This window comes from Ranitomeya variabilis, chromosome 5, assembly GCF_051348905.1.
Source record: "Ranitomeya variabilis isolate aRanVar5 chromosome 5, aRanVar5.hap1, whole genome shotgun sequence".
Taxonomy (NCBI): domain Eukaryota; kingdom Metazoa; phylum Chordata; class Amphibia; order Anura; family Dendrobatidae; genus Ranitomeya; species Ranitomeya variabilis.
In genome coordinates, this window is record NC_135236.1 from 48,537,105 (window position 1) to 48,560,036 (window position 22,932).

Below are 22,932 nucleotides of genomic sequence, written 5' to 3' on the forward strand. Positions count from 1 at the left end.
ATTGCTGGGAAATACCCTGTAATAATTTTATTAGATCTTTCAAATAAAAACATATTTTGTCCAAAGCCTTTAATATTTTTTTTTATTATTGTGGTTGGGCCTTGACATCTGGAGGCTTAATGGAGCCTTGGCGTGCCTTTAAGTAAGCAATGGGTGGACACGTAAAAATTAGAGGATTTGTTCATTATGGATATAAAAGCAAATATGTGACCCGTGCATAACTGGGATTCCTCCACCAGTGAACTCAACTACTGAATGAGGTCCAGTACGTGAATGAACGCAGGTATGTGAGCACCCAGCCGCCAGCCCATCAGTCATCTGCTGTCTCATCACCATAGATCACCGGTCGTAGACCTGGTATGTGATCACGCATGCTCTTATGTAGGGATGAACTCCATCGTGTTCTGCCCATAAGCACTCAATGGGTCTCATCACCAACACCTGCTCCGTAGTAGTGCCCAAAGAATCAGTGGGGCACACTAGGGCATTGCCTATGGCTTTAATTATTTTTAATACAGACATCAATTTTATAATATCAGTAATTTCTGTAAACACAAATCCAAACCCCATAGTGCTCCAAAATGTGCAAAAATGGTGCTCAATGCTCTACAAAAAGTTTGATCTGCATTCCCTTACTCCTGCCCTCAAAATTGTGGTAGGCGATCAAGAATCAGTGTGTTCCTCCACCAAACGATAACTAGCCTTTCATAAAAAATGCACATCAATGGGGGTACAAGACACCGATAAGAGCATTTTTTTGGGGGGGTCATTACTCCTTAAAAACTGGTGAGTGGTGCCAACTAAGATGCCACGATGGATGTAGGGTTGGAAACCCATTTAAGTGCTTTCAAACTAGGAAGTCCTAATCCAAAGTGATTACCCAGGACCCATCAAAAATTGCGACAAGCCTTTATAGATCAAGGGGCTCAATAATTTAGAGGGTCTTGTCCTAAAAATAAAGTACTCAAGTCTCTCCCAATTACCCAAGTTCAGATTCTTTAGAAGGAGCAATCCAAAACATGGGTGAACAGGTCAGCATAAAGATTTGATGACACTACATATTCAGTAGTGCATGGTGTAGCATTTCGAGCAGATGGACATGAGTGATGTAAATGAAGGGGTGAACATCCCGGACCTGAGATGTACAATGAGTCTCTGTGGGAACGGGATGATCTCTTATGGAGAGAATGGCTCTCATTCGACTGGGCTTTGCAGCCATGTTTGTGAAGAGAGTCCAATGATCTTCTCCTCTTGGATGTGCCATGAGTAGGTGCCTTGTTTCTTTCCATGGTACCATCATCTTCAAAATGGAGAACGACTTTGGACTGGTGGCAGGGGAGACTTCTACGGCGAACATCTTCCTTGGATCTGGTTCTACATCGGTCTTTAGAGAGTGGTCTCTCTTGTGACCCGCTTCTGCAAGCATCCTGAGGATGAAGGGTATCTCGTGATCTGCGGTCGTCATCCTGGAGGGTCACTTTTGGCTTTTTATTAATGGTGCTATTAGAAGAAGCCCTAGTGGAAAATTTCTTCTCCTGCTCTTGACATGGCCACAAGCTTTGGTCCCCATGTTGGCTGCAGCAGTGGTCATCAAACCTAAGATGAGGTAGGTTCTCTCCATGGTAGACGTAGGTGGTGTCATGAAGAGGAGTCACTCTGTACAAAGAGTCATTGTCAAAACATTCAGAGTTCTCTTTCGTCGAGGACAGCACATCACTATTGGGAGTGTCCGCTTCTCCGTGCGTCTGTCTGCTATCTTCAGAAGACAGAGAATCCAACTCATAGGGACAGTGCGGAGTTTCTTCACGTCTCCTGAAATCATCATTGCAACAAGGCGACTCCGCAGCCTTGGAGATACTGGCTCTGCGGTGGGAATGATGAAGGATGGATCTTCTTAATTCATCTCCACGCCCCTTCTTCACTGAAGGTATGCTACAAGCCCAAAAGAGAAAAGTCAGCACAAAAACTAAACCTCTTCCCGAAGAATAAATATCACCCAGCACCAAATTTACCCTGCCACCCAGAGGTGCACACAACCCTAACATTTCCTACAGTTTCTCTTTTGTACCCCTCACCTGTCAGCTGGAGTAAGATGCAAGGTTCTAAAGAGCTCTGCGGAAGCGGGTGTGCGAGGCTCAGCGTGGCTGCGAGGCTCAGCGTGGCTGCGAGGCAGGCTTACTGGGGTGGGCCTGGGGCGAAGATAAGGGGTCATGCTCAGCTTAAAGGGAATCACGAACTGAGGAAGAGGGTGTAGCTCTGGAGCTAGAAGGAGAGGTCATAAAATCAAAGAAGGATTTATGGGAAAAAAAATCCAAAACTGGGCTAAACTTGTAAACTACAGTAGTATAGCAGTTATATTCTTCTACATAGGGGGCAGTATTATAGTAGTTATATTCTTGTACGTAGGAGGCAGTATTATAGTTGTTATACTCTTGTACATAGGGGCAGTATTATAGCAGCTATATTCTTGTACATAGGGGCAGTATTATAGTAGTTATATTCTTGTACAAAGGGGGCAGTATTATAGTAGTTATATTCTTGTACATAGGAGCAGCATTATAGTAGTTATTTTCTTGTACATAGGGGCAGTATTATAGTAGTTATATTCTTGTACATAGCAGCAGTATTATAGTAGTTATATTGTTGTACATAGGAGCAGTATTATAGTAGTTATATTCTTGTACATAGGAGCAGTATTATAGTAGTTATATTCTTGTACATAGGAGCAGTATCATAGTAGTTATATTCTTGTACATAGGAGCAGTATTATAGTAGTTATATTCTTGTACATAGGGGGCAGTATTATAGTAGTTATATTCTTGTACATAGGGGCAGTATTATAGTAGTTATATTCTTGTACATAGGGGCAGTATTATAGTAGTGATATTATTGTACATAGGGGCAGTATTATAGTAGTTATGTTCTTGTACATAGGGACAGTATTATAGTAGTTATATTATTGTATATGGTGGCAGTATAACTATATATAATAGTAGAACTGGAAGTTTCTTACACTCGCTACTTGGTGACAGGCTGTCACTCCATCTCTGGCTACTCTCCTCTGATTCTGTGTCTTGGCGACTGCTGCTCTCACATCTATGAGTCTTCATGGACCTGGGAAAAACATTACGCAGGTATACATATATTAATAAAAATGACTTTGCAGTAGTCTTTTCCCTATGAGCCACAACAGTGGCTGCAGTGAACATCTCCCTCCTGTTCTGAGGGGGGCGCTACAGGTCAGTCTTATACAGCATTGTGTAGACTGGAAATAATGCAGCAAACGCTCAGCTGTGAGAAGGATTAGGTCTGCATTAGTAACAGATCAGACTACACAAGATTCATTTCTACTCTACCCTTTGGTGCACACAGGTGAGCGCAGGTAATCTGTGCACAATATGGCAGATGACAATTTTCAATTATTGTCATTTCCTGTACACTTATTATTGCTATCAGTTTATAATGGCTGGGTAAGTAATGTGTGATCTCGTCACCTGCTGGGGGGCGCCAGTCTCAGGACCCTGTACAGCTCCGCCGTGCTTGGGGTCCCAGGATCTGCAGAAGGAAGCTTTCTGCGAGGTTTAGTGCCGCAGGACTGATTGGCTGTGGCCTGCTGTTTGGGGTTACTGGAGGGATTATTTGGGGTGTCCGCTGCTGTGAATATACAGTATACGCTATTAATGATTTAAACCCAAATTTGGGCCAACAGACCTACAACAGAGAAAAATTAGTAAAATTTATCAGTAAAGGTGGTCATAACTCCCTTGGATGTCAGCTGAATGGTCATTTAGTGGACAGCCATTTCTCAGCACTCCCACATACCCGCTGGGCCTGTAGCTAGTGAGAAGGTAAAAAGCCAGGCACTATTGTATCTAAAGGACAAAGGATTGGGCATGTAGAAATTCAATATGCCCAATGCTTTATTTTTTTTTTTAACCCAACATATGGAGCGGGGAGCCAGGACACCCCTAAGCTCAACATACAGTTGATCAGTTCTGCCCAAATCGGCGGTTTGTCAAATGTTTATATACAATGTATGGCCGGAATAATGAAGTTGATGGGTTCTAGAATATATAAATGCCAATCACTGCCCCACAAGCCTTGAAAAACAGTCAATTAGGCTATAATCCAACTTGTCAAGTATTTTGTCCCAAATACCTGCCATGCCCTATACACAACCTCAGGAAATAAGCGTACTCACTAAGTGCTGACCACGGAGGAGTCTTCTTCCACGGAGGCGTCCCCAGACTAGGGGTCATGCTCAAAAACTGCTGCTTCATGAAAAGAGCCTGATCGGCCTTAAACTGGAGACGCTGCAGAAAACATTACTCACTGGTTAACGTAAAGCTTTGCTGCTGGGAAGTGGAAGAGATCCCAAGATGGACAGTTCTCAAGATTTGAGGGATATGGCAGCGATGGGGGGAAGATCCTCCCCACATTTGGTTTTATCTTAACTATGGACTTGTTGACTTCCACTTTAGTTTAGTCTGACAACATGCATCTAACATTTGGAGATCAAGTTGTCGAGCCCCGTCCTATTATCATAATGAGGTTACATGAGCAAAGACTTGTTACCTCTCTTCCCAGACGGATAGCCGCCTCCGTGAACTTATCCCGCTCATCCTGAAAGGCCAGCTTATGCTCCTCAAAGGCCGCACGGTCTTGTTGTAATCTCAGCTGTTCTTCCAAGAAGTATGCATCCCACAGAGGAGATTGCTGACCCTCACCAGGCAGTGGCATCAACTGGTCCTGGGCAAGACATGGATAGAACAACCTTCAATGCTTCCAGAGTTACCAAATATATTCTAACAATGGTTTCCTTACTGGTTATCACCCCCTCTTGGCTGGCACCATATGCATTTATGCCCTGGAAAAAGATTGGAACAAGTACTTTGATCTCGTACAACCTGAGCTCAGTGGGCCCAGAAGTCTGCCTATTGCCACCATTGGCTTCACTTTTCCACTTTCAACTATTGCCAAAATTGGATCCACTTTCCCAGAGTCAACCATTGTCGACATTGTCTCCGCTTTCCTATAGTCAACCACTGCCATAATGGTCTTCACTTTCCCACCGTCAACCATTGCCGCCATTGTCTCCACTTAACCACGGTCAACCATTTCCGCCATTGTTTCTGCTTTACTACAGTCAACCATTCCCATAATGGTCTTCACTTTCGCACCATCAACCATTGGCCCCTATTCCTCACAATCAACCATCGCCACCACTAGCTCGGTTTTCCCATTGTCAACCACTGCCACTATTGGCTCTGCTTTCCCATCAACCATTCCCGCCATTGACTCCGCTTTCCCACTATCAACCATTGCAGTCATTCGCTCCATTTTCTCAAAGTCAGACATTGCCCGCATTGGCTCTATTTTTCCACCATCAACCATTGCCGCCACTGGCTCGGCTTTCTCGCCATGAACCAAACAACCAAGCTTCCATACCCCCTTGTTCCCATTCCATATACATAAAAAAAAAAAAAGTACCCCCTCCATCTCAATGGCCTATACAAGAACACTTCCATCTTCGTTAAACCTATATCATCTGATCCATGATCCAAAATTGCCAATCAAGCAATAACCTAAACCCTCAACATCCTGTATCGCCCCATCCGTGCACCCCACAGACCTGTAATAGCTGTTGCTGTTGACTGATCAACTCCTGGCTCTGTCCTAGCTCTTCTTTAAGCTCCTCTACCTCCTTCTTGAGTCGGGTCAGTTCCTTCTCATGGTCGGTCACGCTAATCACATTGGCCTGCGTCGCTACAGAGAAGAAAAAAAATATATAGTGAAACCTTGACGAAAGCATCAAACATCGAACTGTTGGCTATGCCAGCCTAAGGACACATTGCTACCAAGTCCCGCAGTACAAGCCTGTGTCCATCAATTCCACACAATGCGTAGAATTAGTTTCTTCTCCTTACCTCGAGCTTCCAGGATCTCCACCAGCTGCTTGAGGCTGTTCCACTGTTTCTTTAGGCTTACTGTTAACCCAACATCCCCAACACGGTTGGGTCTCGTACGTCCGGCTCCCGCACGCTTGTTTACTGCTGTTGAATCCTGAAAGACATACAATAGGTAAAAATAAACTTACAGGTGGACATTCATGGTGGAATATGAGGTTGTGACGTGACAGACATACATCTCTAGTCACCACGCAGAGGACACCTTCATGTCTGCCGAGGATGGCCTGCACCTCTCTCCTCATCTGCTCATGGAATTTCTTCAGCTCCGCATTCTCTGACAGAACTTCACGGACATTTTTGTCTGACATCCCTGATGAGCGATGCATGGCTCCTAATACCTCTTATAGGGCAGAGAAACGTCACAAAAAGAAAAAAAACAAATGGACATTAGGGCTATTGTTAACCTAAATCCATAAAATGTCTCCTAGTATCCCTAAACCTGAAAAACTAAACATTAACCTGGCTCCTGATCCTCTTATTACCCTGTAACCTTATTACTATAACCCGGCTCCTGATCCTCTTATTACCCCTGTAACCTCTTATTACAGTAACCCGGTTCCTGATCCTCTTATTACCCTGTAACCTCTTATTACAGTAACCCGGCTCCTGATCCTCTTATTACCCCTGTAACCTCTTATTACAGTAACCCGGCTCCTGATCCTCTTATTACCCTGTAACCTCTTATTACAGTAACCCGGCTCCTGATCCTCTTATTACCCTGTAACCTCTATTACAGTAACCCGGCTCCTGATCCTCTTATTACCCTGTAACCTCTTATTACAGTAACCCGGCTCCTGATCCTCTTATTACCCTGTAACCTCTTATTACAGTAACCCGGCTCCTGATCCTCTTATTACCCCTGTAACCTCTTATTACAGTAACCCGGCTCCTGATCCTCTTATTACCCTGTAACCTCTTATTACAGTAACCCGGCTCCTGATCCTCTTATTACCCTGTAACCTCTTATTACAGTAACCCGGCTCCTGATCCTCTTATTACCCTGTAACCTCTATTACAGTAACCCGGCTCCTGATCCTCTTATTACCCTGTAACCTCTTATTACAGTAACCCGGCTCCTGATCCTCTTATTACCCCTGTAACCTCTTATTACAGTAACCCGGCTCCTGATCCTCTTATTACCCTGTAACCTCTTATTACAGTAACCTGCCTCCTGATCCTCTTATTACCCTGTAACCTCTTATTACAGTAACCCGGCTCCTGATCCTCTTATTACCCCTGTACCCTCTTATTACAGTAACCCGGCTCCTGATCCTCTTATTACCCTGTAACCCCTTATTACAGTAACCCGGCTCCTGATCCTCTTATTACCCTGTAACCCCTTATTACAGTAACCCGGCTCCTGATCCTCTTATTACCCTGTAACCTCTTATTACAGTAACCTGGCTCCTGATCCTCTTATTACCCCTGTAACCTCTTATTACAGTAACCCGGCTCCTGATCCTCTTATTACCCTGTAACCCCTTATTACAGTAACCCGGCTCCTGATCCTCTTATTACCCTGTAACCCCTTATTACAGTAACCCGGCTCCTGATCCTCTTATTACCCTGTAACCTCTTATTACAGTAACCTGGCTCCTGATCCTCTTATTACCCCTGTAACCTCTTATTACAGTAACCCGGCTCCTGATCCTCTTATTACCCTGTAACCCCTTATTACAGTAACCCGGCTCCTGATCCTCTTATTACCCTGTAACCTCTTATTACAGTAACCCGGCTCCTGATCCTCTTATTACCCCTGTAACCTCTTATTACAGTAACCCGGCTCCTGATCCTCTTATTACCCTGTAACCTCTTATTACAGTAACCCGGCTCCTGATCCTCTTATTACCCTGTAACCTCTTATTACAGTAACCCGGCTCCTGATCCTCTTATTACCCTGTAACCTCTTATTACAGTAACCCGGCTCCTGATCCTCTTATTACCCTGTAACCTCTTATTACAGTAACCCGGCTCCTGATCCTCTTATTACCCTGTAACCTCTTATTACAGTAACCCGGCTCCTGATCCTCTTATTACCCTGTAACCTCTTATTACAGTAACCCGGCTCCTGATCCTCTTATTACCCTGTAACCTCTTATTACAGTAACCCGGCTCCTGATCCCCTTATTACCCCTGTAACCTCTTATTACAGTAACCCGGCTCCTGATCCCCTTATTACCCTGTAACCTCTTATTACAGTAACCCGGCTCCTGATCCTCTTATTACCCCTGTACCCTCTTATTACAGTAACCCGGCTCCTGATCCTCTTATTACCCTGTAACCCCTTATTACAGTAACCCGGCTCCTGATCCTCTTATTACCCTGTAACCTCTTATTACAGTAACCCCCCTCCAAGGCTTTCTGAGGTTTCCCTGGCACCTAGGCCACACAGGACGGTTATTTTCGGCAGCCAGCACATTAGTAATTAGTGTCCGTGGACTCTATACAGTAAACACCATCCAGCTACAATATTTCCATATACAAATGCACTAAAACAAATGACAACCAAAGTCAATAGAAGCAATTTCCATAGCAGTCAGTGAGGCCATGACGTGCAGTAGGGCAGCACAGGGAGTGTTCACACTTTGGGGTCATTGAGATTTTTGCCACGTTTTGGAAAAAAAATAAACGACTGACGGGACTATAAGATACAGCACTCCTTACCAGTGTCTGCGGATTGTGAGCTCTTGGGACAAGGCGCAGCTACAGTGCAGTATTAGATTTGTCTTATACAACGCTCCTGACTTATGGTCACCAGTGTCAAAGTAAACTGCAGGAAAATGGCTGCCATGTTTGTGGTGATATATAACAACTCCCTCTAATTGCCCTGTGGGGATCAGCTGCACACTATTAACTCTTGACCGGCTGAGGCGAAATTAGGCCTGACAGGTAATCATACACCTAGACGGGGCCCTAGGTCCTGTGAATGGATTCCTTGTCTCTAGCACGTACCACCATCTCCGTGGGTGAAATAGAAGCGTTACAGCCCCCCCATAGGACTGCGCCAGGAACACGGGCGTCAGTGTATGCGGCACTGCAGAGGGTGAAATCTGCAGCAAGTCCACCCTGTGCAGAGGTGTCCTGAGGCTGCGTTCACAAGGTGCGGTCATTATGGTTGAGAATCATGGTAGAGTCACGGCAAATTAAAAAAATATGTTTTTATTTGATCTTACAAAGAAAAAAAGCAGCAAACGTGTGAACACAGTTTTATGAGATGTTCACACAACGCTACCACACTTTGTTTTTGCCCGTGGGACTGATGGACATGGTCAAGTGCTGTACTCAGCTGTTATTGGGGCACTGTGGGTATCACTGTTATTATGGGGGCACTGTGGATATCGCTGTTATTATGGGGGCACTGTGGATATCGCTGTTATTATGGGGGCACTGTGGATATCACTGTTACTATGGGGGCACTGTGGATATCGCTGTTATTATGGGGGCACTGTGGATATCACTGTTATGGGGGCACACTGGATATCGCTGTTATTATGGGGGCACTGTGGATATCGCTGTTATTATGGGGGCACTGTGGATATCGCTGTTATTATGGGCACACTGGATATCGCTGTTATTATGGGGGCACTGTGGATATCGCTGTTATTATGGGGCACTGTGAATATCGCTGTTATTATGGGGGCACTGTGGATATCACTGTTATTATGGGACACTGTGGATATCGCTGTTATTATGGGGGCACTGTGGATATCGCTGTTATTATGGGCACACTGGATATCGCTGTTATTATGGGGGCACTGTGGATATCACTGTTATTATGGGGGCACTGTGGATATCACTGTTATTATGGGACACTGTGGATATCGCTGTTATTATGGGGGCACTGTGGATATCGCTGTTATTATGGGGGCACTGTGGATATCACTGTTATTATGGGACACTGTGGATATCGCTGTTATTATGGGGGCACTGTGGATATCGCTGTTATTATGGGGGCACTGCAGATGCTAGTTTACCATATTTTACCAGATATACCTTTACGATGTTGGGGGAGCACCAGGATTGTGCTATATTTCAGATTATTACAGAGACTCCAGACTGATGTTTGGGTGATGTGCTTTTGGATACTTAAACTAATAATTTGAGATTGGTGGACAAGAATATCATTGTATAGTGCTATCAATAAAACAGAGTATGTGTGCACTGAGCATTATTTCTCCATGGTAAATTGGGAAGATTATAAAAGTAGAAAATTGAGGACTACAAGTCCCATAAACTATGAACAAGTTACAGTGGGGAGGGGGGAAGATGATAAAAATGGCAACCAATCAGGTAACACCTTTCATTTTCCAAAGTGCCTTGTTACAAAAAGAGCTGAGATCTGATTGGTTACTTCGGGAACGTCCCTGAGTAGCGCTCCCTGTCCATCCCAGAATGCAGTGCGCAGTCACAAGATGGCGGCGTCCAGTGGTCGCTGTTGCCTTGGTAACCTTCGGCGGTGGTTCTGCGCTGTGAATAGGCCGCGGGGTCTTGCTGTGGTAACACCGGGAATCTGGTGCCGGTTCCATCATGCGGCTCCGCTGCCGGATAACCAGGTGTTTCCGTCCTCCGCAGCCGTGCTGTCCCAGCTGTCCCCCGGCCTCACCCTGCAGCCGGACTTCATTACTGCCGAGGAGGAGGCCGCCCTGTGCCGGGAGCTGGAGCCTGTACTGAGGAAGAAGCGCTATGAGAGCGGCCATTGGGATGACGTGAGTGCCCGGGGACTTCTTCCTCACAATGTCGCCCCTCATATCGCCGACATTGTGTCATATCCCCTGTGATGTGATTGGGCCACTTATCAGTAAAATCCATCTTGCTTAAAGGGATATTCCCGGCGCCACAGACGGGCCGCTCTTGTAAATTCCAGCTTGTCTTCAGTTTACTGCTTCTTAAAATTTGCAGCCGTTCTTGAGATATTCACTTTTCTTTTTGCAGGTCGTTGCCTAGGAGACCGACCACCGCTGCTTCATAGCTTGTAGCACTGCGTGTGTTTTGCTGTCTTGCAGCGGTGGTTGATCTCCAAGGCAACGAGCTGCGAACAAAAGAAAAAAGTATTAATATCTCAAGAACGGCTAATAATTTTAACAAGCGGTAAATTGCAAAATTGCTTTTTTTTAACTGACTATACTCCTTTTATGAAGATGGAAATATCCCTTTTAAGACAACGTGTGTTGTCAGGTGACTGAGGGATCAGATTGCTGCTGCCTACAGACGTGCACCTTACTGCTGCTTTCTAAGGCTAGGTTCACATTGCGTTAGTGGGTGATCGCTAACGGACAGCGTTGCACGGCGAAAATGTCGCAATTAACGCCGTGCAACGGGTCCGTTAGCGCACCCATTGACAGCAATGTAAATTTTGCCTGCAGCGCATCACTAGCGCGTGCCTTTTTCGGCTCGCGCTAGTGATGTGCCGTTATTCTGTGACGCGCCTCAGACGCTGCTTGCAGCGTCCGCGGCGCGCCCGAGGTCCGTTCCCCGCTCTCGCAGATCGGGGATCTGCGAGAGCGGGGACGTTAACGCGACCCCTGAACGCGGCCCCTAAATAAACATTGCGTTAGCGCAATCCGCTAGCGCTAGCGCTAAACGGATTGCCCTAACGCAATGTGAACCTAGCCTAATAAGTGTTTTCTTCCTAGTCCCAAGTGCTGGATTCACAGCTGCACTCCTCAGTACTTCTCTATAAGTGCCTGACTTCTTCTCGCCCCCGATAACCAGCAGATGGTGGATGGGCTGAGCTGCCGTTACTTTACCATAGCTCTGTACATCTTCTCTCCCTCTCCCTGTAGGCGATCCATGGCTTCCGGGAGGTTGAGCGTCTGCACTGGTCCCCAGACTCCTCCGCTGTCATACAGAGGGTGAGAGACAAGGCATTCCCCCCCGGAGAGAACCAGCTGTCCCTCGTCCATGTCTTAGACCTTCAGAAAGATGGATACATCAAACCGCACGTGGACAGCGTGAAGGTGAGGATGTGTGGTAGGCCAGGTCCTGACACTGTGCGGAGGACTTCTATACTGAGCTCACGCTGACTCTCCTTCACCAGTTCTGTGGTGGCACCATTGCCGGCATCTGCTTGTTATCCAGCAGCGTCATGCGCCTGGTGTCTGTGGAAAATGGAGAGGAGCGCGCGGATCTATTGCTGCCCAGACGCTGCCTGTATATAATGAGGTCAGTAGTCCAGGCTTCACGCCTGTGTGCTCCATTACTTTACCCGTGTCTTAGGGAAAGACCTCGCAGATTGTTAGCCGATCCTGTTAAAAATGGCCGTACCCATTGCACTAATGGTGACTGAACCCAGCCGTCTATGCAAAGTGTATGGGGTGTCCAGACTTTCCTCTAATGGCAGATGTTGGAAGTAGGAAAGATGGATTGGACACGTTAGATGTTAACATGCCCAATCGTTTGTTCTCAGAAGAGAGCCTGCTGCCAGAGGTGTCTGCCAGCAATGTATCCCCTATTGAGAGCACATACATTAACAGTAGAGGCAGCCATGCAGATCTAATGGGGGCTGGAGAATGGCTAGGTTAAAAGGCTTATGGGAGAGTTGGTGCAGATCGATTCGAAGGACCCGGTCCGTCGGCCGCCTGGGTAATATGTGTGGAGCCCTGAGACCTGCCACTTACCTGATGGCATCCACATCCTTTCTATTGATTAGCCGACCTGCATCGACGTCACTCTGCAACAATGTCATCATAACAGGCTGGCTAGTCAAGAGGAGGGACACAAGCTGTTGGGTAAGAGGCGGTCGTGAAGGCTCTAGCAGTCACAGACTACTGATGTGGTCAATGGACCGAGTCCTCTGAATCAATTTGCACCAACTCTGTTGTACGGCCACCTACCTGTAAGATCCGATGGCCGTGCTGCTCACACTTGTAGGATTCACGGCAGATGCTACTAAACAACAGAACAGGATCTGCAGATAAATATCTGTCTGTAGCCAGCATATAAGATCTCCATCTTTTTTTTTTTTTCGGCTTTTTCGCTCTCACGCTCTCTCTTTTTTTCGTGCTCTCTCACATCTCCCATTGATTACAATTAGAGATGCGATATAAGGTCGTATTGCCCTATTTCAATGTCCACTTCAGTGTGAACTTCATAGCGCCGAGTAGGGTTGAGCGACTTTTACTTTTTTAGGATCGAGTCGGGTTGGGGCCGACCGAAACACGAAACCCAATGCAAGTCAATGGGAATTTTTTTTATATATATATATTTTTTTTAATTTCTCTCTCTCTCTATTTCTCGGACTGTGTAAATTGCTATATTTCTCGGACTGTGTAAATTGCTACATCCAAAACGGTAAGATGGCGTTTATACCCCCACCCCCTGTGCCGCTGCAGAAAGCAAGACGAGACCTATGTCATCACGCTGCCCACACTCGTTCATTGGCTGAAAAAATGGCGGTTAAAGCGTCATACGAAACGCGACTTTGGCTCGAAGATCGCCGACCGCATGGCCGATCCCACACTGGGATCGGCTCGGGTTTCACGAAACCCGACTTTGCCGAAAGTCGGCGACTTATGAAATTGACCGATCCGTTTCGCTCAACCCTAGCGCCGAGGCCTGAGGCGACACTCATTTTTTGGGGGGGGTCCAGTAATTTCAGGATTTTCTCTGCTCCCATTTTGTGATGAAGTGGTCGCCTGATCCGGGTAGTGCGTGCTGCTTGTCTCTACTTGTATTGTAGTTGTGCCAGTGTGGGGGTTTTTGTAGTGATTGACCACAATGGGGAACATCACCCATCTCTATTATATCACATTGTCTATTTTTATTTGGACGTCACTCACACTTTGTCACTTTTCATCTCAGCGGTGTCGCTCGCTACAAGTTTACACATGAAATCCTGCGCAGAGAGGAGTCCTTCTTCAATGGCGTGCCGGTGCCCCGAGATCGCCGTATCTCCGTTATCTGCAGAAATCTTCCCGAGAGCTGATGGTCTCATAGAAGGACTCGATTACCGGTGCTGACGGTTTGCTCTGACTTTTACCCCTGTCCTAACTTATGATCCAGTGGAGAGAAATGGTTTTACCTCTTATTGATACAATTATAAAGGTAATTAAGCTTTAATTTATCGTGATGATTTCCTGTATATAATTCTGTGTATCTAGTGGAAGGGTAATACAGGGGTAACGTTCGGCCCATGTAGGACTATTACTACCCCACCACAGTGCCTTCTCCATCAGTGATCTGGACAATCCTACTAAATGACGTCTATTTTTGGTTGCAAAAAACAATGAAGATCTGTGTAGAATTTTTTTTTTTTATCAATGTCATTTTATTTGTCTCAGATCTATAATGGAATAAATAAATAAGTTATTTGTACATAAATAGTTTTTTTTCTTTGTCTTACTGGCTGCTAAAAGCAAGACTACTTATATAAAAAATGAACATGAGGGCAGATACATGGCAATGTCCTCACCCCACTCATCTTCACAGGTTTGCTAAAAGGTTCAGAGCCGTACATCACAGGTCTTTATTTAAAGGTAATGTGTCATCAGAAAACAACCTATTGTGTCACAAAGGATTTTTTGTTCACAGTTTTTCATATCACAATCTATATAAAAAAAAATCAGAATTCTTGTAATGAAGGTTAATATTAGACTCATACTTGCTGTTGTTTTCAGCAGCCACATGGACACAGGCTGCATTCGAGCATCTCTGACTGATTGATATATACAGGAACTTTGCGATAGTGAAGGGAACGTGACCTGTGATTTGTTGATCTTGTGTTATCTACTGCATATAGAGGAGTTATTTGTTATTGTAATCCCATCTGTGATGGTAATGAAACTGCTGAAAAGTGTTGCAAGCAGAGCAGTATCCTATGAGTCTACTATTAGGCTTGGTGACTAGTGTAAAAAGGCAAGATTTCTTTCTTTTTATTTTATAAAGATTGTCATATGGAAAACTTGAAAAAGAAAACAACCTCATTATCAAAAAAGGTTTTTCAAAATGCATATAAAGGGGTCATCTGGGCATATAATATGACCTGTCTATGGGATCAGTCATGGTGTGAGTCCAAAACTTAGTCTGCTTGTTGTCAGTGTATTGAATCATTTCTGTACCCTTCTGTCCTAATTAGAGAGAGTGCAAATCGATTTGCAGAATGTGTTCTATGAGAACTGCCATCTCTGACCAGACGACCTCCGTTGCTACTCCTTGGATTAGCCGGTCTGTTATGATGTCATCATTGTGGCTTGATGTTCATGTGACGTTGCACCGGTTAGGAGGCGGTTCCTGGGATTCCCATCTGCTGGGTTAAATACTCCAAATCGATTCACATCATATCTAGTACTGATCATATCCAACTGAAAGGCCTGGTCAGTGCAATGCCAGTGAGAGGCCTGATGCCCAGCGATACCTGTGAGAGCCCTGATGCTCAGCGATGCCAGTAAGAGCCCTGATGCTTATCGATGCCTGTGAGAGCCCTGATGCTCAGCGATGCCAGTAAGAGCCCTGATGCTTAGCGATGCCTGTGAGAGCCCTGATGCTCAGCGATGGCAGTGAGAGCCTTGACACCCTGATGCCCTGCGATGCCAGTGAGAGCTTTGACGCACTGCGATGGCAGTGAGAGCGCTGATGCCCAGCGATGGCAGTGAGAGCCCTGATGCTCAGCGATGCCAGTGAGAGCCTTGACACCCTGCGATGCCAGTGAGAGCCCTGATGCCCAGCGATGCCAGTGAGAGCCTTGACACCCTGCGATGCCAGTGAGAGCCCTGACGCCCAGCGATGCCAGTGAGAGCCCTGACGCCCAGCGATGCCAGTGAGAGCCTTGACACCCTGCGATGCCAGTGAGAGCCCTGATGCCCAGCGATGCCAGTGAGAGCCCTGATGCCCTGCGATGCCAGTGAGAGCCTTGACGCCCTGCGATGCCAGTGAGAGCCCTGATGCCCTGCGATGCCAGTGAGAGCCCTGATGCTCAGCGATGCCAGTGAGAGCCTTGATACCCTGCGATGCCAGTGAGAGCCCTGATCCCTGCGATGCCAGTGAGAGCCCTGATGCTCAGCGATGCCAGTGAGAGCCCTGATGCCCTGCGATGCCAGTGAGAGCCCTGATGCCCTGCGATGCCAGTGAGAGCCTTGACGCCCTGCGATGCCAGTGAGAGCCCTGATGCCCTGCGATGCCAGTGAGAGCCCTGATGCTCAGCGATGCCAGTGAGAGCCTTGATACCCTGCGATGCCAGTGAGAGCCCTGATGCCCAGCGATGCCAGTGAGAGCCCTGATACCCTGCGATGCCAGTGAGAGCCCTGATGCCCAGCGATGCCAGTGAGAGCCCTGATGCCCAGCGATGCCAGTGAGAGCCCTGGTGCGCTGCAACAAGCAGTCCTGCTATCAGTGTTTACTCTAGTGGCAGCTGGATATGGACAAGATGTGTTTTTACCTTCTGGATCTAAGTAAGAAGGGGCAAAGTTATCAGCAAACCAGATCCCATCTTTCAGAGCCATGTTTCTGTGGAGTTGTAACCTTATTCTCTGATTTGTTTGGTTTTTTTCTGTAGTCGGGTTTGCCTTTTTCACTTTGTTGCCACCTTGGCCTGGGCCAAACAGATTACATTCATAAATAAGTTCACTACTGAGTGGCTCTACTTTACGCCGTTGGCTCATTACCCCACACAGCCACACGCTGCCGCCGACAGCTTTTCCACTGTGTGCCACCGGTGACTGTCATCCAGGAAGGCAACGTCTTCATAGTGCGTGGGGCGACAGCAGGGCCCTCCAAATATTTTCTCCTCCAGAAGAGAAGGGAGGTCGCTCTTCTGCAGCAGCCGTGTTAGAGTCAGGTCGTGGTTTGTACGGGATCGGGCACATCCGCCACCGCAGTACTTGAATAGGACGGTCTCTTCAGAGTCATAGCCAAGTCCGAGGTCTCCAACTCGCAGCAGCAGCGTCTTCAGACGGCATTCCCGATCCTCCATACGAGGTCGTCCTGACTGCAGTCTCCTCCTAAAACGTGGGCGGGGGGCACCATCTGATAACAGCGAGAAACTGCCGGCATCTGTAAAGAGACAAATGGGGGACGTAGATATTAGTTGTCATTACGCAGGGGTTACACGGTGACGTGTCATGCGACAGCAGTTCTCTGAAAAGTTCCAGAACAAAAATGTCTGTGCAACTTTATCTCATGCGACTTTTTTGTGATTTTTTTTTTTTCTGTAAATAAATAGCCAAGCTATTGAAAACTATGGTAAGTGTGGCTTGTGACCAGCAATGGAAAATCCAATACATTTGGAAACATTTGACACCTTATGTCGCAGGAGGTGACAACGAAACGCCATAGGAAATCCATACATCCAATGTTGCAACGTGTCGCAGAGATTTCACTGTCACACGACACATGTAGTCTTATATCTGCACAGACATTGCCGCCATCGCTAGCGCCCTGCACAATCAGCTTCTGATTGCAAAAATTACTACATTCTGTTTTTGTTTTTTTGTTTTTTTTTTCAGTCAAGATGGGGTGCAGAGTGTACACTAATGAGAAAAAATTAACTTTTTTGAAGTTACCGAATGGCTGCAATGAAACAAACAAAGAGTGAAAAATGTAAAGGGGTCTGAATACTTTCCGTACCCACTGTACATTATATAGCGGGACACAGACGATATGACATATAATGTATATCCAGCTCACAAAGGAGCACATACGGCACAATGTAGCATAATGTAATATATAACATCTCCTATATAAGAAAGTATGTAGCACAGAGACTATAAAACATAACGTGGCACATCATGGAAACCAATATAATACTCAACGTAAGGGACGTTATCAAATATATTTTAATTATAGCAGAAATTTATCTTAATTTTGTACCTGAACAAGTTTTTCTATTTATTAAATAGAAATATAGCAGACATCATTTTTAGGTATGTCAGTCTCTTTTTTTCATGGTAACTCTGCCACTAGGGGGCATTATACCCTACTCATGATAAATAAATGAATGTACCTTGCTGAGATGGTCCTCCACCCTGTATCCCCCCAGTAGAGTCCAAAGCTGCGGGGGCCACAGATCCAAGCAGTCCAACCAGGAGGGTGACCCAGAGGGGTTCCCCGCACCTCATCTTGTATACCGTATCAGACTCTCTCTGCAAGACAAAGCTCCAGTCCCCCTAAAATTTATACGTGGCGGCTGGGGAGGGTTTTTAACCTGTCATCTACCGGATCTCTCCATATAAAGCACATGGTGCTTACGGGGGTAGGGGGGAGTGCTTGAAAAATTAAAGTAGGATTTCTTTGATTTCTCAAACCTGCGTCACCCACCCACACCAAAGAATGTGCTTCATGTAGTACTGTGGTATACGTGTGTGTATTCTGTAGAATATGTGGAGAGGAAGATAATAAACAATATTTAGACCTTACTTTAATAAACCCATAATAACACTGTATATATGAACGTACTATCATAGGAAGACTTATGGTAACTTTTTATACATCTAATAAATTTTATTTGTCTGTAGGTCTGTCTCATAATTGTGTCTGTTTTATCTATTCAGCTATTTGTTGATAGATCATTATCTATCTATTATCTATCCTTCCTGTCGTCTGCTACCTTATATCTATCTATCTATACACATCCGTACTTACCTGGCTCATTGCATGAAAGATTCATTTTTATTGCACAGATCTATTCTTCAGTCTCGTATTATTAACATAGTAGAATAAACATTCTCTGAAAATAGGAACTTTTTATGGCCCAGATTCCATGACATTATGAAAGCTGCGGTCTAATATGCCGGTAAAAACCATACACATGAGGATTGGGTTAGGGAACTATCTATGTATCTATCCATCATTCCATCCATCATTCCATCCATTCTATCTGCAATTTTCCAAAAAGCACTCTAATATATATACACTCTGTAATTTATATATAACTATCGATCTTCTTCGTGTATGTATATATTATCTTTTTTGTGTGTGTGTGTCTATATCATTGTTTACCCCAGGAGATATCTATGTGCCTGCACTGTGTGTGTATAAATAAATAATATATATTTGTGTGTGTGTGAAATATTCCTACATAAAATAAAAATATAGATAATATATATGCATATATAATTTTTTTTTTTTTTTGCAGGAATTTTACTTATAGTTGAAAACCATCTTATGCTTTTTGGCGTTACTCAGAGCAGCAAAGGGTTAAATATGTGAAAGCAAATGGGGGTGGTGGTGTTTAAGGATCGGAACTGAATTCCTGGGCTGATTACAGACAGATGAATACCTTTTACCTAATGAAATATATAGGATTAGGTGTTCATGACAGTCACGAAATCATAGCTGCAGCTTTCCCCTCCACCTCCCTCCATACGTCTGGTAGAAAGATCAGACAGAGTCTTCCTCCTCTGCACTTCACCTGTCATCATATATCTGGGAGACAGGGCAACCTTGTGTTCACGGCCATCTTCCTATTGTAGCTCCCAAATCCTGAGCAGGATGGCAGTATGGCCGACGGGTTACGTAGAGCAGCCTGATCCATCCAGTGCAATAGAGCAATCACTAACGTGTAGATGTAAATGCAGAGGTGCTAAAAAAAAAAAAAAAGTATGTGAACCCTTAAGAATTTTTCTGTGCTTTTGCTAGCATTTAACCAAAGATTAAAATCAGATCTTGTAGGCCATAAATTTAACTGGAGCCCTATATTATGTCTGAAAAGTTCTTGTAAGAATAAGTATCTGAACCCAGATCAGCTTGTACAATCTTCTTTTCGGAAACGTTTCAATTTTGTTTAATTTGTACTTTTCTGCTTAAAGGGTTTGTGCCATGTTTATACTTTATTGATCGCCCAGGGTCTGACCACTGGGTCCTGACGATCCCAAGAACGGTGTTCATGAAAAACAGCCGCACTCAAGTAGTTTGAAGATTTATGCCAAAAATATTATATCTTTATTTGTGCGTACAGACATCACCGGGTGCTTCATGACGTATATGGGTTGCGGACAATAAGGTTAACGTTTCGACCGGGGGCGGTCTTTGTCAAAACCTCACTTGTAAGGGTGCAGAGAGGGAAAAAAGGAATCAGTCCAATAAAGGCGGTGCCTGTAAGAACATGGGGAAGCTATGTCCGTACCATTGGTGATGTCTGTACGCACAAATAAAGATATAATATTTTTGACATAAGTGCTGCTGGTTTTTCATGAACATTGGGACTTTTCATTCAGCCTGCACCCTTCTACTTTTGTTTAGAGTGCACATCATTTCCTTCGATTTGATCCCAAGAACGGGGCAGCGCTCCATCTGATTGGAGCGGAAGCGGAGTAAGCGCACCTCCTAGGCCACTCATTCTGTTGGACGGCCAAAGATGGCCGTGCGCTGTACCCCAACTTACAGGACTGAAATGCGTCGTTCAGCGCGCTCACTTTCATGACTGCACGTATGCACGTGGACAAAATTGTTCGTACCTTCTGTTAATGTAAGAAATCCTGAAATAACGTGAAACTGAAAAAAGCAATTTTCACTTTAAATTTACAGAATGTCAATAGTGAAAATCAGACATTGCTTCTGAATTGTGGTTCTACAGAGAAAACAAAAACTACTGACATTGGCCTGGCCAAAACTGATGGTCCTCTTAACTTAATATTTTGTGTCACAATCTTTGAGGCTAACACATGATTTCTGTAATGCTCAGTGAGACCTGCCCTAGTCCACAGGTATTTTGGCCGCTTTCTTGAGCAGACTGCTCCCGCTGTCTCAGGTGTGAAGTCTCCTTCTCCAGACTGCAGGTCTCAGCTCCGTCCACAGATACTCAATAGACTTTAGATCAGGGCTCATGGAAGCAACAATGCTTTCCTCTCAGCCATTCTTGGATATTTTTAGCTGTGTGTTTTGGGCCATTATCCTGTTGGAGGACCCATGACCTGCGACTTAGGCCAAGCTTTCTGACACTCGGCAGCACATTTGGCTCTAGAATGCCTTCATAATCTTGAGAATTCATTATACCTTACATAGACTCAACAAAAAAACCCTTGTGCCAGATTCAGCAAAGTCGCCCCAAAACATACCTGAGCCTCCTCCATGTGTCACAGTAGGAACAATGTTCTTTTCTTTGTAGGCTTCATTTTTGTGTCTGTGAACGTAGAGCTGATGTGACGCTAAAAAACTTCCAGTTTTGTCTCATCCATTCAAAGGATATTCTCCCAGAAGCTTTTGTGGCTGGTAAATATGCATTTTGGTAAATTCCAGTTTTGCTTTTATATGATTTTCTTTCAATGGTGGTTTCCTCCTTGGTCGTCTTTTATGATGTCCACTTTGGCCAAGACAGCGACAGATGGTGTAATCTGATACTGATGGACCTTGATGGTCTTATAGCCTTTACCGTTTAACATGTTTGTCTATAACTTTTTTTCTAATCTCTTAAGAAAATGTTCTTCTTACCTTTGAGTGGTCCCTGTTCAGCATACACAACAAGATACTAAACAGCACAATGACTACTTTTAATCTTCTAAATAGGCGACTCTGATTACACGTTTGGTGACACTGGTGAAGCTAATTACAGGGCATCTCTTAGTTTAACATGTCACACATACATCAAAAGTTTGGTCCAGGCCATTTTCATTATTTTTTGTTGAACCACAATTCAGAAGCAGTGTCTGATTTCATTACTTGATATTCAGTAAATTTAAATAGAAAATTACTTTTGTCAGTTTTTCAGTGTCTGTTGTGGATTTTTCCATAACAGAAGGGTACGTACAATTTTGTCCACGTGTGTACCTGGCTAGAAATGACCGGTCATCATCGTGCATGTGGCCGCTATACCTGTTGATCGATCGTGCGCACATCTAAACACCAATGTGAGTTTGCTTCTTCAAGGTACAGTAAGTTATCTGGCCAAGCATCTGTGGCATCTGGAGCTGCAGAAAATGTGATTCTTCTCTGGCCAGTTTCATTTTGAAGATATTTCTTTTTCCATTCTCCCTATTTTTTGCACTAATTTTAGTTGCTTTTAGAACAGTAATTGATTGTTTGCCTGGTGGGGTAATCCTATTTGCAATATGACGTAAAAGTAATTCCTCGACTTTTCACCTCTTTATCAGGGTTTTGCTGACATTATTCTCTCCACAAAACTCCATAGGTCTACATCGTCGGCTTTTATTTGAAAAATTAATTTCCTCCCAGATAAAGAATCACTGAAAGGTAGCATGTTTCCTTAGTCTCCTCCAGAAATGGAGACAATGTCTTGATATCTAAAATATACCTTGAAGAGGAGCTTCATTCAGAAATCTGCATCTTGTTTTTTTTTTTTTTTTTTAAGACTGGATCTCTTACACCATTGAAGTATTCGGTATTGAATAACAAAGTTTAAACAAGGCCACAATTAAAGATTGCTGTCTTCTGGCTATTATTTCTGAACTCTTCAACCAAGAGTTGGCAAAAACCCTAGTCCATGCCTTCATCATCTCCCGCCTTCACTACTGTAACCTCCTGCTCTGTGGCCTCCCCTCTAACACTCTCGCACCCCTCCAATCTATTCTAAACTCTGCTGCCCGACTAATCCACCTGTCCCCCCGCTATTCCCCGGCCTCTCCCCTCTGTCAGTCCCTGCACTGGCTCCCCATTACCCAAAGACTCCAGTTCAAAACCCTAACCAAGACATAGAAAGCCATCCACAACCTGTCTCCTCCATACATCTGTGACCTCGTCTCTCGGTACTTACCTACACGCAACCTTCGATCCTCACAAGATCTCCTCCTCTACTCCCCTCTTATCTCCTCTTCCCACAATCGCATACAAGATTTCTCCCTCGCATTACCCCTACTCTGGAACTTTCTACCACAACATATCAGACTCTCGCCTACCATAGAAACCTTCAAACCTTCAAAAGAAACCTGAAGACTCGCCTCTTCCGACAAGCCTACAACCTGCATTAACCACCGCTCGACCAAGCCACTGCACTACCAGCTATACCCTCTCCTACTGTATCCTCACCATTGAGATTGAGCCCTCGCGGGCAGGATCCTCTCTCCTGTACCATTGTGAC

General features: G+C 44.9%; 2 protein-coding genes across 4 annotated transcripts; one reads left to right on the forward strand and one right to left on the reverse strand.

The window, feature by feature from the left end:
• Positions 1-8,750, reverse strand: LOC143774346 (uncharacterized). 3 transcript variants are annotated; one of them, XM_077261834.1, is made up of 10 exons: positions 8,634-8,750; positions 6,158-6,309; positions 5,928-6,063; positions 5,633-5,766; positions 4,576-4,749; positions 4,202-4,313; positions 3,495-3,654; positions 3,014-3,114; positions 2,076-2,262; positions 1-1,932 (listed from the first exon to the last, which is right to left on the reverse strand). In XM_077261834.1, the coding sequence occupies exons 2-10, from the start codon at positions 6,293-6,295 to the stop codon at positions 999-1,001; spliced, it is 2,076 nt and encodes a 691-aa protein (XP_077117949.1). In that variant the 5' UTR covers positions 6,296-6,309; positions 8,634-8,750; the 3' UTR covers positions 1-998. The 3 variants fall into 3 exon arrangements, with proteins under 3 accessions (XP_077117949.1, XP_077117947.1, XP_077117946.1); XM_077261832.1 differs by having other exon boundaries at positions 3,495-3,651; positions 6,146-6,309; XM_077261831.1 differs by having other exon boundaries at positions 6,146-6,309.
• Positions 8,751-10,337: 1,587 nt separating this feature from the next.
• Positions 10,338-14,285, forward strand: ALKBH7 (alkB homolog 7). The gene is made up of 4 exons (XM_077261835.1): positions 10,338-10,675; positions 11,753-11,926; positions 12,007-12,131; positions 13,770-14,285. Exons 1-4 carry the CDS (start codon positions 10,382-10,384, stop codon positions 13,891-13,893), a joined length of 717 nt encoding a protein of 238 aa, XP_077117950.1. The 5' UTR covers positions 10,338-10,381; the 3' UTR covers positions 13,894-14,285.
• The last annotated feature ends 8,647 nt before the right edge of the window (positions 14,286-22,932 follow it).

Bases quoted from the DNA above. Each gene is read 5' to 3' on its own strand.
- ALKBH7 (XM_077261835.1), top strand. From the start codon at position 10,382: ATGGCGGCGTCCAGTGGTCGCTGTTGCCTTGGTAACCTTCGGCGGTGG. The intron at 10,676-11,752 runs GTGAGTGCCCGG...CTCTCCCTGTAG, and splicing joins AGAGCGGCCATTGGGATGAC to GCGATCCATGGCTTCCGGGA. The intron at 12,132-13,769 runs GTCAGTAGTCCA...TTTTCATCTCAG, and splicing joins CGCTGCCTGTATATAATGAG to CGGTGTCGCTCGCTACAAGT.
- LOC143774346 (XM_077261831.1), bottom strand. From the start codon at position 6,295: ATGCATCGCTCATCAGGGATGTCAGACAAAAATGTCCGTGAAGTTCTG. The intron at 4,750-5,632 runs GTCTGTGGGGTG...TGTCTTGCCCAG, and splicing joins AACAGCAACAGCTATTACAG to GACCAGTTGATGCCACTGCC. The intron at 4,314-4,575 runs GTAACAAGTCTT...TGTTTTCTGCAG, and splicing joins CTATCCGTCTGGGAAGAGAG to CGTCTCCAGTTTAAGGCCGA.